The following is a 17,176-nucleotide window of genomic DNA, read 5'->3' on the forward strand; positions in this document are numbered from 1 at the left end:
ACATCTCTAGCCCTGTCAATATTTGTTTTAATTGGATTTTCTGACCCTGATTCTTTTTATTAAAATGGTGCTGAACTTAGAGATTAGTTTTTTTGTGGATATTTTCTGTAGCAGCACTGTTGAACATGGCTTTCTGTGATGATAGAATATTCTGTGACTGGACTGTCCAATATAGTAGCCACATGTGGCTATTGAACCATTGAAATAGGACCAATGCACTTAAGGGACTGCATTTTTACATTGAATTAATGTCAGATTAACTAGCCAGAGTTGGTGGCTGTTATCTTAGACAGCACTGGCCAAGATTTGCAGTGAATGTCCTTTAGTCTTAGACTCTTTTGAATTTTTGTGATAGTTTTTCTCCAGCCTTCATTGTTTCTTAGAAAGGTGAATGGATTTTGGAATAAGGACATCAATTTTGAAGTGCAAAATGTCATATTGTTTTTTTTTAAAGACGGTAAGTAGAAAGGGAAAATTAGAGACATATAACTCATTATCCTAGCAGTCACAATTCATTTGTAAACTTTTTAGTGTTTTCCATTCATTTGTATATGTATTACCAAACCAGGAATATAGTATGGGTCCTTTGCATCCATTGTTTTCACCTAATATTAGATCATAAACATTTCCACATCATTAAAGTTTTCTCCAAGAATAACAAAAAGAAGGTAAACATGCTGTGGGAATCAGGGAGAGGCACCAAGAACAATGGTTAGAGTTCAGAGACCTGAATGTCTTTGCAATGGTAATTTGCTGAGAGTTCTTGACTCAGGGTGTTATCCCCTCTGCCTGTGAGAGACCAGACAGGAGCCCATCCCTACTGGACTGCGACACTGTCACCACATTCCATAGAGATGTCATTTTAGAAGTGATAACCTGTTTATGAGAAGTGACACTTTGAAAGGAATTGTTTCAGCTAAAGAAACAATGAGATAATAATAGAAACAATGAGATGCTGTGTCAATAATCTGTAGTTATAGAATGGAAAGTTGATCTGATAAAAATAATTTCTAATCCTTAACAGATATTTAAAATTAGACCAGGCTGTGAGGTTCATACTTTCCTAGGAGTAATTGTTTATAGACTCCCATGCCCCCATTTAATGGCACCCAAATTCTCTAAATCTTGAACTGAAGTCCAACTCAATTAAATACTTTTTGCAACTAGCCCATATTCTCTCCTTACCTCCATGGTTGAGCCTTTGTGTTTGTATTTGTTCAGTGGTTAGTTGAAATAAGTCACATGGATTAAGACCGATTGAAGCCTTGAAGCAGAGTGTGAGTCCTGTCCTGGCTCAGCCATTCCACTGTAAGCAACCTTGGCCCATTACTGAGCTCTCCAAGCCCAGGTTTCCTAGTGCAACAGCGGGAATGACTACGAAGCCCCTGATGTTCCCACCACCTCAGATTATTGTTACAATGAGACAAAGTGATCCAAATGAAAGGACTTAAAGTAGCAGTGTGTACCTGTCAGGGTGATGTGGGAATCCTAAGCATCTGGTGTCTGCTAGAGAACTCCTGTCCTGTGAGAACCATCCCAGAGCAAGTGATTGTGTCTAGACAAGGTTGACTTCCAAATTTCACTTAATTCACATGCTAAGTCTCTCACCCCAGTTCGAGGAGGATTGCTCCTGCAAGTTTCCATCCTCGGCAATTCCAGTAAGTAGAAATATTTTTAATTGATAACTCTATCATGTATATCCAGTGGTAACTTGGATATGATATACAATATAATATGTTACCTGATTAAAAATTTAATATACACATCCTGTATTTCCAGGATTTGTTCTTATTAGAATTGTGGATACTTTTGAAGACTTTGACTTTAATTTTCAATATTTATTCTTAAATTCAGAAAGGAGGAAAAATACCAGATAATTCATAATCTGAGTTTTCAGAATGCAACCACAAGTTATTGCAATTAAATTAGTTTGTAGTTTGGCTAAATTGAAATATTAGCTAATTTTTTGGTTTACATATATACATTACATTTTCTCTTTTTTTCTTCTTATTCCTTTTCTTCTTCTTTTTCTAAAAAATTTTTTTTCTTGAGTTGTGGATCTTGCTATGTTGCCCAGGTTGATTTGTCCTCCAGGGCTCAGGCAATGCACCTGCCTCAGCTTCCTGAGTAGCTGGAATTATAGGTGTGTACTGCCACGACAGGCAGGTTTTTTATCCTTTGGTTATTTTTGGTACTGTGGATTAAACACATGGTGGTTTAAAACCCATGAGCTACATTCCCAGTCCTTTTTAATTTTGAGACAGGGTCTGGCAAAGATACTTAGCTCCTCACTAAGTTACTGTGACTGGCTTAGAACTTGTCATTCTCCTCCCTCAGTCTCCTGAATTCCTGAGACTAAGCCTGCACCACTGTGCTGGTCCAGGTTCGTTATCTTAAATCATCTTTAAGTGGAAGACCTTGACCTTTATAAACATTGTTAAAGCCCAATTTCATCTTAGGAGACAGGTGATTTGTGTTTCCTTGGGTGTTGTACTCTCATTTTGGTTTTTGTTACTTTGATTACTTCTGAGAACATGTGGATTAAATTGAAGATATAAAATTTATTCAGTTGGTTCCCAGCTGAAAAACCATACACATGCACTCTAGAAAAACTTCAAAATCAGAGAAATAGAGGGATTTTTTTAAAAATATCATCCATAATTCCTTTATTGAAAAGGAATCACTGGCAAAAAAATTTTTTTGGTGTATTTCTCAGAAGTCTCCTTTACACAAATACTGTCCTGTTTACATCATTATAATCCTATTTTATTATAACGTGAATTGTCCACACTCTTGTGTCCTTTACTTTTAATGTATCGAATGCATATAATGTCATTAGATAATTTTCCTTCAATTAATGTACATTTTGTGACCATTTTTAATGTTTTGGATCTGAAGTTTTTCTAATATTTTAAGATTATTTTCCTAAAGCCCTACAATAAGAAGTAATGGATAAAAGAGTATGAACATTTTGGGGTTCTTGTTATATAATGTTAGGTTGTAATTTGAAATTTGGATTAATTTTGTGTCTTTTTCTCCTGTAGATATATTTTGGATAATAATGTGTTAAGCCAGGAACAGAGAAAATTTTATGAAGAAAATGGATTTCTTGTTATTAAAAATCTAGTGTCTGACGCTGATATTCAACGCTTTAGGTACAGTGATACTCTTGGTTATTTTACAAAAACCATGTGTTACGGCAGTTGTTGAAGGGAAATGGATGGAACAGGAGGACATCATGTGAAGTGCAGCAGGGCAGACTCAGAGTCAAGGGTTGTTTTCTGTCATATGTGGCAACTGGAGAGAAGCAAGGGGAAAAGAGGTCTCATGACAATAGAAGGGAGATCCATGGAGCACAGGAAAGGGGCTGATGGGATGGAGGAGGGTGGGAAGGGAAGGTGCTGGGGAATGAAATTGACCAAATGAGGCTCTCTGCAGGTATGACTGTATCACAATGAATCCCAACATTATGTATAATTGCCATTCGTCCTTAAAAACGTATAAAATATGTATTATACATATGCAATGGGAACACAAGTTAGATTAGCCTCTGCATGTTCAGATGTTTTTGAGTGACGTGGTTTGTGGGGAAGTGTTTAGGAGCCTGGGCCCTGGAGGCAGACTTTCTGACCCTCATCTCAGCTCCACTGCTTAATATGATGTGTCACCTCCATCAACTGAGTTTTCCCTACCTGTGTGTACTCCTCTGTAAAATGGGCACAGTGATAGGACTGACCTAGTAGTATGTTTGGGATAAAATAAGGTAAAATCTATGGAGAGCACCAAGATCGGGGCCTGGCTTCAGGTGGTTGCTACAGGAGTGTTTGCTATTAGAGGACAAGCATCACTTACCAGAAAATTCAATATCCAAATCATTGAACACCAAGATGATGTCCCAAGGGGAAAATTCCACACATGGCTCATGTGATGGTCATGGTCACAACACAGACACACTAACAATATTGAATAAAATTACCTTCAAATTATGTGTAAAAGGTATATAGGAGACATAAATTAATTTTGTGATGAGCCTTAGTGTCATCTTCAGGCTATTCCATTTTTATTTTTGTTAGTAAGATTATTATTATTTTCAGTGCTTGGATTTGAACCCAGGGAAGCTTTAACACAAAGTTCCATCCCCACCCTTTGTATATTTTATTTCAAGACACAGTCTTGCTAAATTGCATAGCCTGGCCTCAAACTTACATTCCGGAAGCCTCACCTCCTGAGTCTCTGGGATTCTAGTCATGTGCCACCATAACCAGCTCATTATGTATATGTCAATATTCCAAAATCCAAAAAGACTTGTGATCTGAAATATTTCTAGTTCTAGGTATTTCAGATAAGACATATTCAGCCTCTATTATTGCAATATAATCAGAAAAGTATTTCCCTACTGGTGTGTTAAGCAAAGCAATATTTTCATCCTGGCAGTGGATTATAGCTGGGAGGCCAGGACTTCTGAGTTGGCCATCCTCTTCTCCCTCCCTCAATTAGGACTGAGCGCTGACTTAGTCAAGAGAATGTTCTTCTGAATCTGTAAATCTTTGCCCAGGTGAGGACCAACCAGGGGCTTGGAGCAGAGGTCATGACATTGTTTATAAACTTAATTTTCTAGGGTTGAATTTGAAAAGATCTGCAGAGGAGAGTCAAAACCAGAAGGACTAATGGTAATGAGAGATGTGACCACTGCAAAATCAGAATACATTCCAAGTGAGAAAACAATCTCAAAGGTCCAAGATTTCCAGGAAGACGAGGAGCTCTTTAGATTCTGCTCTCTGCCCGAGGTTAGAGACTGCTCTTTGTTTTCGCCCTCACAGCCAGCCTGCAGGTCTGTCTGCCCAAGACCTGATGGTTGTTCTGGAGCTAACCCTTCCTATCCACGGTACTAGAGTGGTGGTTCTCAGCTGGGGGTGATTTTGCCCCCAGTGGATATTGGCTCAAGACTTCCTGGTGGTGGTACTGGCATCGTGGTGCACTCACTAGTGACTCCAAGTGGGTAGGGACCAAGGATGCAGGTAATGGGGCAGAGATCCTTTGATGCACAGAGGAGCTCTTTCCCCAAGAACTATCTACCCAAGATACCAATAGCCCCAAGATTGAGAAATGCTTCTGTGGAGTATGCAAATTATCTTTTTCTAAGAAAGAAGGAATTCTGTGTTAAAGAGGAAGTGCCCTCCAAGACTCAATATCAACAGGGGTGAAATCATGAGGCTGCATTTGTAAACCTATCTACTTTTCTATTTGTTTTATAAATGGGGTCAGTTGGATGAATTTGCTTTTAAATATAAAATAGTTTTTATTTAATTTTATTTATTTGTGATACTAGATTGAACTCTGGATTGAACTACTTTATTACTAGACTACACTCCCAACCCTTTATATTCATTGGTTGTGGCTGGCCTTGAACTTAGGATTTTCCTGCCTCAGCCTCCAGAGCCGATGGATAACAGGCATGTGTCAATAGGCTTGATTTAAATTAATTTTATTAAAAATTGTTCTTTTTACAAATCAAACAACATTGCCCTATGTAAATTTATGATTTTTAATTAAAATAAAAAATTGTTCTTTTTTAAGAGTATTTCTTATTACCAGAGATGTTGAACATTTTTTCAAATATCTATTGGTTGCCTGTAGATCTTCTTCTATGAAGTGTCAGTTCATTTCCTTAGCTCATTTATCGATTGGGTTATTTGTATTCTTGGTGTAAAGTTTTTTGAGTTCTTTGTAGATTCTGGAGATTAGTGCTCTATCTGAGGTGTGTGTGGCAAAGATTTTCTCCCACTCTGTAGTTCTTTCTTCACATTGTTGATTGTTTCCTTTGCTGAGAAAAAGCTTTTTAGTTTGAATCCATCCCATTTATTGATCCTTGCTTTCATTTCTTGCACTTTAGGAGTCTTGTTAAGGAAGTATGGTCTTAAGCCAACATGATGAAGGTTCGGGCCTACTTTTTCTTCTATTTGGTGCAGGGTCTCTGGTCTAATTCCTAGGTCCTTGATTCTTTTTGAGTTGAGTTTTGTGTAGGATGAGAAATAGGGGTTTAATTTTATTTTATTGCATATGGATTTCCAGTTTTCCCAGCACTATTTATTGAACAGGTTATCTTTTCTCCATTGTATATTTTTGGCTTCTTTGTTTAGTATCAGGTAACTGTATTTATGTAGATTTGTCTCTGTGTCTTCTATTCTGTACCATTGGTCTACCTGTCTATTTTGGTGCCAATACCATGCTGTTTTTGTAACTGTTGTTCTGTAGTAATAGTTTAAGGTCTCTTATTGTGTACCTCCTGCTTCACTCTTCCTGCTCAGGATTGCTTTGGTTATTCGAGGTCTCTTATTCTTCCAAATGAATTTCATGATTGCTTTCTCTATTTCTATGAGGAATGTCATTGGGATTTTAATTGGAATTGCATTGATCTGTATAGTGCCTTTAGTAGTACAGCCATTTTGATAATAGTAATTCCGCCTATCCAAGAACATGGGAGACCTTTCCATCTTCTAGGGTTTTCATTAATTTCTTTCTTTAGTGAGAGGAATCAAAATGCAGTCTGTAAAAAATAAAAAAAAGAAATTCCTTGAAATTAAAGAGTTCTAGATAATGGCCTCCAGATAAATAATGTCCTTCAGAGGACCACAGCTGTCATAGACTAATTCTCACGGCCAAAAGCTCAGAGAAACTTTTTTTTTTTTTTTTTTTTTTTTTTTGGTGCTGGGGATTAAACTCAGAGCTTTATGCACGCTGGACAAGCACTCTACAACTGAGCAACACTCCCATTTCATGAAACTTGCTTTCATGACTTTCTGTACATCTGGATAGTAGGCATCTTAAACAGAGGGACAGCATCTTTCTTACTCACCTTGGTAATCCCAGCATTTAGTCTATATCCTGGTGTGACAGGTGCTCAAAAGTGTTGACTAGGCTTGAGGTGTTAATCAATGTGAGATCAACTTTAGATTGGATTTTTCCTTCATGAAGTTCCGTTATTTACTATTCTTTGCAGAACTAGAGCTGGAGCACAGAGGCACTACACTGAGCTACATCACCAGTCCTTTTTAGTTTTATTTTGAGATAGGGTCTCACTAAGTTGTCAAGGCTTGGGTCAAATTTGCAATCCTCCTGCCGGGGCCTCTGAATCTCTGGGATGATGGATTTGTGCCACCACACCCTGCATGGAGTTAATCTCTGATCGGGGGATTCAAGTGTCTAAGTGGACTGGAGCACTTGGATCAAACCATTAACTTGATACCGGAATTAACTCACATTACCTTCTGGGGCCTCTGCACAGTGAGGGGATCAGGCCATGAGTAATGGTGAAGCCTGTAACTCTAGGTACTTGGGAGGTTGAGGCATCACCAAGTTGAGGCCAGCCTGGGCAACTCAGTCTGACATTTCAAAAAGGCTGGGGCTGTAGCTCAGGGACAGAGCACTCTCTTAGTATGCATGAGATCCCGTTTTCCATCCCTGATCAGTCAAGGGGAAACAACAAAAGAACCCCAACAGGTACAGACAGCTGAGTGATGGGGACTATGCCCAGGGTCCCACACATGCACCGAACACAGAGCTACATCTGGAGCCAGCGACATCGTCCTATTCATATTTCTAAACTGATCAGGAAAGCCGGTCACTCTCAGAGTAAAGGTTTTGATCTCTAATTTGCATAGGCAGGAACTGAATTCACATTTTTAGTTTTTATTTTTCTTCTCCCAGCAGTTTGCACTTTCTACCAGGTGAGGGCAGTAAGGGAACACTTGTTTGTCTGAACCCAATGAGATAAGGGCTGAAGCAAAAAGAGGCAGAAGGAGTCTCAGGAGAGTCCCCGAGAGGACAGTGTCTTTAGTTTAAACACTGACACACATAAGCATGTCTTCTGAGAACTCTTGGAACCCAGTGGACTAGATCAGGATCAGGTACTCTCTGGATGACCAGCTCAGCCATATGAGGTTGAACCTAGGAGAGGAACCAACAGGTCCAAGTGTCAGGTAGTAGTTAGTAATGAGCAGTGAAATTTGAGCCAAGAATACCGCAGGGTCATGGGGTTTCTTTGAATTTTTTTTTCCATAACAGTCAGGTAACTTGTAGAACAACAGGTGCACTAACCCTGAGAACAGCAGATGGAAACAAAGTGAGTCTATTAAGAAATACTGCCCAGAAAGAAAGCTCAAGCAGGCTAACTCGTCAGGTAATTGTGACTCTTATAACCCAATCATTTCTCCCCTGAACCTCTTGCATTGCCTACATGTTTGGGGACACCTCACATCTAAACCATAACACTCTGTAAAGTAAGACCTATAAGGATGTTTTTAGCATCAGCCATTTAGAAGGGGACCTCAAATTTGACTCTAACGTTCTCTTTAATTTAATTCATCCAGGTTTTTTTTTTTTTAATCATTACTGCATGCTAGTTCTATGCAAAATCCAGAGTGACAAAGTAATAAAGCACAACAGAGATGCTGAGGTGTAAGCAAATTGCTAGAAAAGAGTGTAAGTGCCCAGCGACGAGTAACTCAGAAGGAAATGCACATTCCGAGCCCCATGTTGACTGTTCCTTGATTTGCTGCTGATCTCTTGGGACTGATTTTGCAGTGTTTCATGTGGTTGCTTTTACAGGCACAGGTTGATGCTTTCTTTATTCAGGCAAAGAATAAGAACTGTAAGGCTGGAGCCCCTTTTGACAGCAGGCTCATTTCAGGCAAGAAGACTTCCCGGCACCCCCTGCACCAGGATCTGCACTATTTCCCCTTCAGGCCCAGCAATCTCATTGTTTGTGCTTGGACTGCCATGGAACACATTGACTGGAACAACGGCTGTCTGGTTGTGCTCCCAGGCACCCACAAAGGTCCCCTGAAGCCACATGACTACCCCCAGTGGGAGGTAGGTCTGTCTTAAACCACTGAGTCTGGATCAGAATCTCTTTCACTGTTCTTATTACACATCAGGTACAAAAAGCTTAGAAATGAGAGTGCTTTCCTTTCTCAGCAATCATTGTCCTGAAATTTGCAGTTAGGATCAGGAGGAGTTCAAGGACATTGGATAAAATGGTCATTGTCTTTTTCTTTTAACATGGGCTTGAAAGCCAGCCAGTTTGGAGGCTTGGGTGGGAGGCCTGGGATCTGAGATGGCGAGGCCTCAAAAATGGCTGAGGTCAGACATAAACCCCTTCAAACCCAATGTGTGTGTGCAGTACCCACTGACTTAAGACTCTCACCTGAGAAGACCAGCTCAGGGGTGGGAGGTGGTGTTTGAGCTCAGCCTCAATGGACAAGTTAGAATTTCCTGTCACAAAAAGATCTCTTTTGCTGTGTGATTGTACTCACCTGTAATCCTAAAGGCTCAGGAGGCTCAGGTTGGATTATCTCAAGTTCAATGCTAGCCTCAGCAACTTGGCGAGGCCCTTCCCAACCTACAGAGACCCTGTCTCTCTTAAAAGGTTGGGAATGTTGTCAGTGGTAAGCGCCCAAGCTATCCGTGGAGGCGTGGCCATGGAGGGAAGCAGAAACCTGGTGAGGGAGGAGGAAGATGGAAGGAGCTCACAGTCCAGATGGGCTGGGGACTGACAGCACATTGTGGGGAGCAGAGGAAGAGAAGAGCCTGAAAAGGTGTCTTAGGACCTGATTAAAATGACTGTAACAAGGAGTTTCCAGGTTATGTGGGGAGATTGGGGTCCTTCTGTTTTCTAGAAAACTAAAGGCATTTACTTTTTAAAAAGAAAAAGGTTTTTGAGTTTTAAGTGTTATATAATAGGTGATACATATTTAGAATGTATAATTTGATTATTTTGATAGACATACACACAAATGAACATACCTAGTATTATAATCAAGAGAATCCAGTCCATCTCCTTTCCCAGGAAATCCACTCGGCTGCTTTTGGTTTCTTGATTTTTTTTCAGTGCTGGGTATTGAACTGAGGGGCCTCACACATGCTAGGCAAGTGCATTTACCACTGAGCCACATCCCCAACCCCTGTTTTCAGTTTCTGTAGATTAGTTTGCATTTCATAATGTAATATAAGTACAATCGTGTGACATACACTTTGTGTGTGTGTGTCTTCTGTGGCTTAGCATATTATTTTAAGGTTCACCAAGGCTGATGCATATCTCAATAGCCTTTTCCTTTTCATTGGTAAGTAGTATTCCATTGCATGACTGAACCATGGTTTGTTTATACATTCAAATACTGATGCTGGGGAGCTATTAGGTGCCTCTGCACCCTTGAAATACAGGGTTAAATCCTTTCTTCATGAACATGATCTCAGGTTAAGGGGACAATTCACTGGAGGTCTAGGAGCCCAGAGGCAGAGAAACCAGAGAAGAGATTCTCAGCATTTTCTGTGCAAGACCAGAAGATCCTGAAATCCCTGGTGATGGTCAGAATGGAAAGAGCGGCCGTGGTCAGCAAGGAGACTGAGTCATCTTCTGCAGGAAATGAAGGATGTGGCTTCAAGGGCTCCTCTCTCAGAATTCTTGCACTCCTGATTATGTTTTGTGGAAATATTTGTGTCTGAATCCTGATAGAAAAGTGGAAATTGTGAAATTCATCACTAAAGTTGAGGGACAGGCAAGCATCAGAAGGAGGCTCTGGCTGACTGGGCAGAAGGGAATGGTGTCCAGGGCTTGGGGAGCAGACTGGTCTCTGAGATGCTGTTCAGATTCACAGCAGTGGCAGTGGAAGGTGTGCTTAGCTTAGCTGGGGTCAATACCCACCTTGGTCAGAAAGAAGGACTCTGGGCCAAGGTCACAACATTGTGCAGTAGGACAATGGTCATTCCCCAGAAGGTGCTCTTAGCATGAGGAATGGGACACTTCTGCCCACATGCATACTGGCTCATCAGCTGTAGTCGCTTCTCACTTTAGTTTCCTTAATAAGACTATATAACCCATTTCCTAGAGTAATGGCTACATCTGGAAATAGTTATCAACAGGCACAGTGTTTAAACTTACTATTCTCTTTTTACTGAGTAAAACCTAAGTCCTTTGAGCTCAAAAAAATTGAGTCTTTTCACCATTCTGTTTTGGGAGAATATTTAGCCTCTCCAAAACACCCTCAGGAAAACAAGAATGATATGAACAAAATTCTAGGTGAGGACAATGTCAGGCTAGGATAAGGATGTTAAGATTCAGGTTAGAAATGCCTAAGAGAAAGGTGTTCTCCTATATTCACCACAAGAGGAAAAGCTGATCTAGATTGTTTATAATTGAATGATGAAGAATAAGTAAAATTCAAAATTTTTCATTTGGTCAAAAAAAAAATCAATGATTTTAATATGAATATGATGTGATTTTATTCTTTTTGGTGCTGGGATTCAAACCCAGGCCCCTGCATGTGCTTGGAAGCCCTTTACTTCGGAGCTATATCCTCTGCTGTTTGTGAAAATCTTCATTTGAGACAGGGTCTGGCTAAGTTTGTTCAGGCTGCCCTGACCTTGTGATGCCCGGTCTCAGCCTCCCAAGTAGCTGGGATCACAGGTGTGCACCACTGCACCCACAGCAGGTGACTTTCAAAAGCCAGACATATGACAGACTTTTGCATTTTTTTATAATTTAAGAAAATAATTAGATAAGTCTTTCTCTTGGAAGAAGTCAGAGGACCCTTGCTGTCCCTGTCGAGTCATAGGCAGAGTTGTCATTTTGGTGCTTCCTCCACTGTAGCGTTTGCCCGTCTTATGTGTTCCAGGGTGGAGTTAACTCCAAGTTCCATGGGATCCAGGACCATGACCAAGACCATGCCCGAGTGCACCTCGTGATGGAGAAGGGAGACACTGTTTTCTTTCACCCTTTGCTCATCCATGGATCTGGTCAGAACCACACTCAAGGATTTCGGAAGTTATGCATCTGTTCTGATCCATATTTTAAAGATCAGCGAGTTCAAAACAGAAAATCATAGGTACAGTAACGTGTAAAGATTTATAACTTTTCCCTAAACTGTCCTTTTTTTCCAGTTTGTTTACCAGGAAGTATATTTGCCTTCTTGCGTTTTTAGCTCTACTCAGTCAGAAGCCAGGTGCCCTTAGGATCCTAAACCGGTTCCTCGTGAATCTAGGTCATTTGTGGAATTGCTTCAGGGCAGTTGCTCACCTTGCAGTGCATAGTGTGCTTTCTGAGGGAAAAACAATGGCTGAAATACTCAAAATAGCATGCTAACTTTGTTCCAGAAGAATATTTGCTGTTGTTACATGAATGTAAAAGTGCACTTCTTCTTTTTTTTCTTTTTTCTTTTTGGCTTTGTGCCTAATGTGGCTTTCCCTGACACTGAGGCCTGGGCAGAAAATGGAGTTTAGATCCATAAATGGAGTTCAAACTCAAGAAGTTGAAATTTGGGGCAAACTAGACAGTCCTTCTGACTGGTTTGATCACCTTAAAATAACTAACTCATGACAAAGGCTATTAGCTATTGTTTTACAGCTTACATTTTTTTTTTTTGGAAGTGTATAATACTTTACTTTCTTAATTTCTTCATACCATGTGTCTAGCAACTTAGTATGTTAATTGATTTATACAATCCCTTTCAATTCTAACTAAAAGGATGAAAATTAAATGAGAAAGTTACAGAAGATTCCTTTTGATACATAAGGCCGTGACAATGTGAACCACTCTTTCTTGGAAGAAAGAAGACATCTGATACCCAATTCCACATAAAACGCCTGTTATCCAATAGACTCTCCACTCTTCAAAGAGGAAGATGATGCTTATACTTAAAAAAAAAAAACTCTACAAAGCTCACATACAAGACAGTACATTCTAGATTTGTGACTGATATGAGCATTTAAGGCTGTAATTTTCAAGTATAAATGTTTAGTGTTCCATTACCCAATTGGTGCGCTGGACAGAGCTTTAAGCATAAATCATGAAAGTTAACAGAAGCTCACCAAAGACAAAGAAAGCATAGTTTAGGCAACAGCAGGTTTAAATGTGTAAAGGCTAGGAGGAAAAATTACAGATTAGCTTATGCTTCTCTAAACTGCATTAGGTGGTTCGTGCTGAAGCTGTGTCTAACATATTGTCGGTTGCATGGCATTTGGAATAAGGCAGATCCATAGCAGACCAAACAAGGAAGTTGAATTAGGTAACAGAATCAGTTAATAAGATGGTTCACCTCTAACACAGTTCTCTGGCCTGTTACCACAGAGGAAGATTATAAATGGCTCCAGTACACCAAGCTTTACAGATGAACATGAAAATCTGTTTCCAACTTTTTTTTTTTTTTTTCCCAAGCAGAGCCTTTCACCTAGGGACCAAAACACACTGCCTGCAGATTAAATAAATTAAATACATTATTTACTATTGGCTTAATGTAATATTGTGAAATGTAATAGAGCTGGGGAAAGTGAGTATTTGGAAGCCAGTACTATTCTGTTTAATTTACACTCTAGGTGTGTACATAAGCAGTGGTTCTATAACTTCTGCTATGGTTCCAATATCTGTATCTGAAAGGTGACATCAATTTTGTGGAGGCAGCTGCTCTATTATAAATTCCATGTAACATGCTTAGATTCTACGTCTTTCCTCTTTAACACAATTTAGTTCCTTGTGATTTGGTCAGCATACATCATTTGATATACACAGCTAATGTGGGAATTTTTTAAAAAATTACCAGCTAGTTCAGAGAGCTAAATTAAATCCAGTATTATGGCAAAGTCTGACCCAAAATTTTAATTTGTAATTTCAGCATGTATCTCATGCAGTTTGGGGAGCATCAAACTAAATCTACAATTGTCAGAAGCCTTGTTACAGTTTAATGCACATTAACTAAAATGTGTCCATTTTTAGTGTTCATGATAAATGCAGTTATGACCTTATTATACTTTTGGCATTCTTTAAGAAAGCATATTAAGCTTTAATATAGAAATATTTAGGTTACACTTAACTTGTGCTCAAGTAGTAATAAAACGTTTGTTCTTTTTTGATCTCATACAGTCTCTCCTTAGGTATGGTCTATCTCCTGTACGCTTGGAGTGACCTTTGGCTACGTGGCTGGCCTTGTTATTTCACCACTCTGGATATACTGGAATAGAAAGCAACTTACGTACAAGAACAATTAATTAGAGCAAAGGGAGAAGATATTTCTTTGTGCAGATTCCACAAGGGCTGTGCAGAAATGTGTGTGGTCAAAGCCAAGCAGTTCCATTTACAGCACTGTTTTTTTATGTAGTTTCGACATGATGTGATTGTAGCTTTTTAAACTATGAAATCCCTTTCAACTAGATTGTACCTTCTAGTTGAAATAAAGTATTTTAATAGATTGTGGCTTCAGATGCTGTTTGCTGCTTCTTAGACCTTTAAGAAACATTCTTAATGAACTTGATAGAATTCTGAGGACAGTTTTTTTTTTTTTCCTTTCAAGTTTTAAATTGCTTCATGATCTAAGAGAGGTCTCTTATAGCTGTACCATTTTCACACGCTTTCTGAGAGAAGTTGACAGTTTCCTTGGCCACTGAAGATGTTTCTCACGTAATCAAACAACAGTTTATACATCTTGATCCTATTCTTTTTTAAACTGCGTGTTTCTTTGGAGTTAAAATGGCTATGATAGCCTCATCGAAAACAGTCTTCAGTCCTTCTGGGTTAAAGCTGAACATTCCACATAGCAGCATGCTCCTGTCTCTTTTGCTAGTTTTTGTCCTTGTTCCACACATATAGGTTTTTCTTTCATATCATTCAGTCTTGCTAAAGTTTTGGGGTCAGCTCGGAGATCAATCTGAGTTCCTATTAATAAAAAGGGTACATTTGGTGCGTATTCCTTAAGTTCTGGTACCCATTCCTCTTTCACATTTTGAAACGAGGCTGGGTTTACCACAGAGAAGCCTATGAGGAAGACATCAGTCATTGGATAAGATAAAGGCCTCAGACGATCATAGTCTTCCTGTCGGCCGTGTCACGGAGTCCCAGGAGGTACTGCTTGCCCCCCACGGTAACGCCGACTGCGTAGTGGTCGAAGACGGTGGGCACCTACTCCTCCGGGAAGGCGTCGTTGGCATAGCTCATGAGCAGGCACGTCTTGCCCACCGCTCAGTCGCCGACCACCACGCACTTGAGCATCAGCGCGCGGGGCCCGTGAGCCATGCTGCGGCCGGCCGGCCTCCGGGCATGGTCCCCCCGGAGCCCCCGGCCCGCCCCGGGCTCAGCTCCAGCCCGCCTGGGGGTCCGCCGCCGTCGCCGCCGCTCGGCGCAGCAGGGCCACCCCGCCCCCCGGCCCCATGCAGCGGCTCCCCTTGCCGGACGGGAGGGTGCGGCGGGCCCGGGGCGCTGCCGCCGCCTCGGTGGTTGCCCGGATCCCCGGCCCGGCCCCGGTCGCCGCGCCCGCCCTCTGCCCCCACCGCCTGGCGCCCGCGCCCTCTCCGCGGCCCGGCCTCCCCAGGAGGATCCGCTGGATCATAAAACTGTCCGCCCCGGGGGAGACGGCAACTTTGGGGAGGGCGGCGGAGGGAGGGGGAGCTTACATATGTTTATACCTTTTCCTAGAACAGGGAAAACTAAGTAACCTCAGCCTCATCCCCAGCAGGAAACAAGCTGGGTAATAATGTCAGTGTATTGACCTCTAAATGTCCCTTTTGATTGAGAGGTGTGTTATTTTCCTCCTCAAGGTAGTTCACTTTTCATGTAAATTGCCTTTGCAGTGATTACCTCTCCCACATTTGGCTGTGTAACTAACCTTCATGACTAAGATGATGAACCACAGATTGTACATTTATTTTTAGGACTTGGAGGTATATCCTCCCTGGGAAAAGTTAAATGTTTAGAAATATAAAATTCTGTTACTTACATCAATATGCCCCCTGTCATATATATACCTTTAACATAGATATCGTGTGTTAATTTTTTTGTAATTTCTCAATTAGAATTTAGCTGGAGGCTGGAGGAAGAGGCTGACTCACAAAGACAGATTTGGATGCCATGGAGAGGCCTAGCAGTTCAGAAGCCAAATCCTGGGTGGAAGAATTGACTGTAAGGAGATCTCCCTGCTTGCTTGCTGGAAGTAACGGGATGCTTTTCTCCATTTTCAATTGTTCACCCTGCACAGGCAATTTCCTGCCATTTCGCCAGTGCTGATTGCCACTACATTGATGTGAATGGCAACAGTCAAGAAAACATTGAGAAAGAAGTTGTAGAAAGAAGGGACTGAAAGTAGCATAGACTTGAAGGTACACTTGCATGAAATAACCAAGTATAGTTGTCTGAAGTTTCTTGTCTTCAGATGCTTAATTAATCCCTGATTTAATTTGAAATGAAGGACACAGAGCCTTCTGAAGGCATAGAAGCAAACATAAAGGTTTGGGGCTTCAATCAGGCCTCCTTTCTTGATAAGGATTATTTCCATTAGGCAATTCAGTAAGACTCCAGAGAGCAATTCTGGATCCAGTGTTGCTTTCAGTATATTTGCATCTGGACTTCTATGAGAGGCAGAATGTTCCTGGAGCAGAGATGAAGGATCAGTAATGCTTATGAATGAGGGGCATTAGACAATGCTTCTTGTGCTTTCCTTGTATTTGTTTTTAAGTGGTGGACATTCAATGCTGCTAATGAGCAATAGACAAATCAAGGCAATCAAATAAATATCTTCGCTTTATAGAATGCACACATTTTAGCCTCTGATCCAAGAAGTTATTCCTATTTTATTTTATTTTATTTGTATGAGATAATGATACTACAGGCATGCCCCTTCCCCCAAGAGACTGTGTGTGATAAGTCTGGGCTATCCCAGATGCTTTAGGTCACTGCACACCTTTGGGATGCACCATTGAGAACTATCAGAACAGCTTTCCAGGATGGAGAATCTTGCTTCTCCTTTTAGAACCTACAAATGTATCCCTTTTCTGAAAATGATCTACCATTGTGGATTCAACAACCGAATTGTTGGAAAATATTCAAACTATTAAAATATAACTGTTTATGTACTGAACATTGTACATTCTTAAAATTCTTATTCCCTAAACAATACAGCTTATCTGCATAGTGTTTCTATTGTACTAGGTGCTATAAGTAATCTAGAGGTGATCTGAGGTATAAGGGATGATGGATGGAGGTTATTTTATTAAAGGGAATTGAGCATCCATGGACTTTGGTATCTGAGGTCCTGGATGATACATTACATTTGAAGTTTATGAAGGTTGTGCTAAAGGAACACCTCCCATATTTATATTATTTACATTGTAAGTTAGAATTAATCAGGTGTACTTAGAA

The 17,176-nt window shown here is 40.5% G+C and overlaps 1 protein-coding gene and 1 pseudogene across 2 annotated transcripts; one reads left to right on the forward strand and one right to left on the reverse strand.

The window, feature by feature from the left end:
* Positions 1–1,370: 1,370 nt before the first annotated feature.
* On the forward strand, positions 1,371–16,133 carry LOC306641377 (phytanoyl-CoA dioxygenase, peroxisomal-like; the record flags this gene model as incomplete). The annotated part of the gene is made up of 8 exons (XM_079106466.1): positions 1,371–1,428; positions 1,601–1,658; positions 3,045–3,155; positions 4,619–4,885; positions 8,065–8,068; positions 8,608–8,871; positions 11,673–11,822; positions 16,017–16,133. The coding sequence occupies 8 exons, from the start codon at positions 1,371–1,373 to the stop codon at positions 16,116–16,118; spliced, it is 1,014 nt and encodes a 337-aa protein (XP_078962592.1). The 3' UTR covers positions 16,119–16,133.
* LOC306641779 (rho-related GTP-binding protein RhoQ-like) lies at positions 14,274–15,058 on the reverse strand (annotated as a pseudogene). The gene has a single exon. The product of its transcript is annotated as a rho-related GTP-binding protein RhoQ-like (transcript).
* Positions 16,134–17,176: the final 1,043 nt, after the last annotated feature.

Source organism: Sciurus vulgaris (genome assembly GCF_902686455.1).
Source record: "Sciurus vulgaris genome assembly, chromosome: 12".
Taxonomy (NCBI): Eukaryota; Metazoa; Chordata; class Mammalia; order Rodentia; family Sciuridae; genus Sciurus; species Sciurus vulgaris.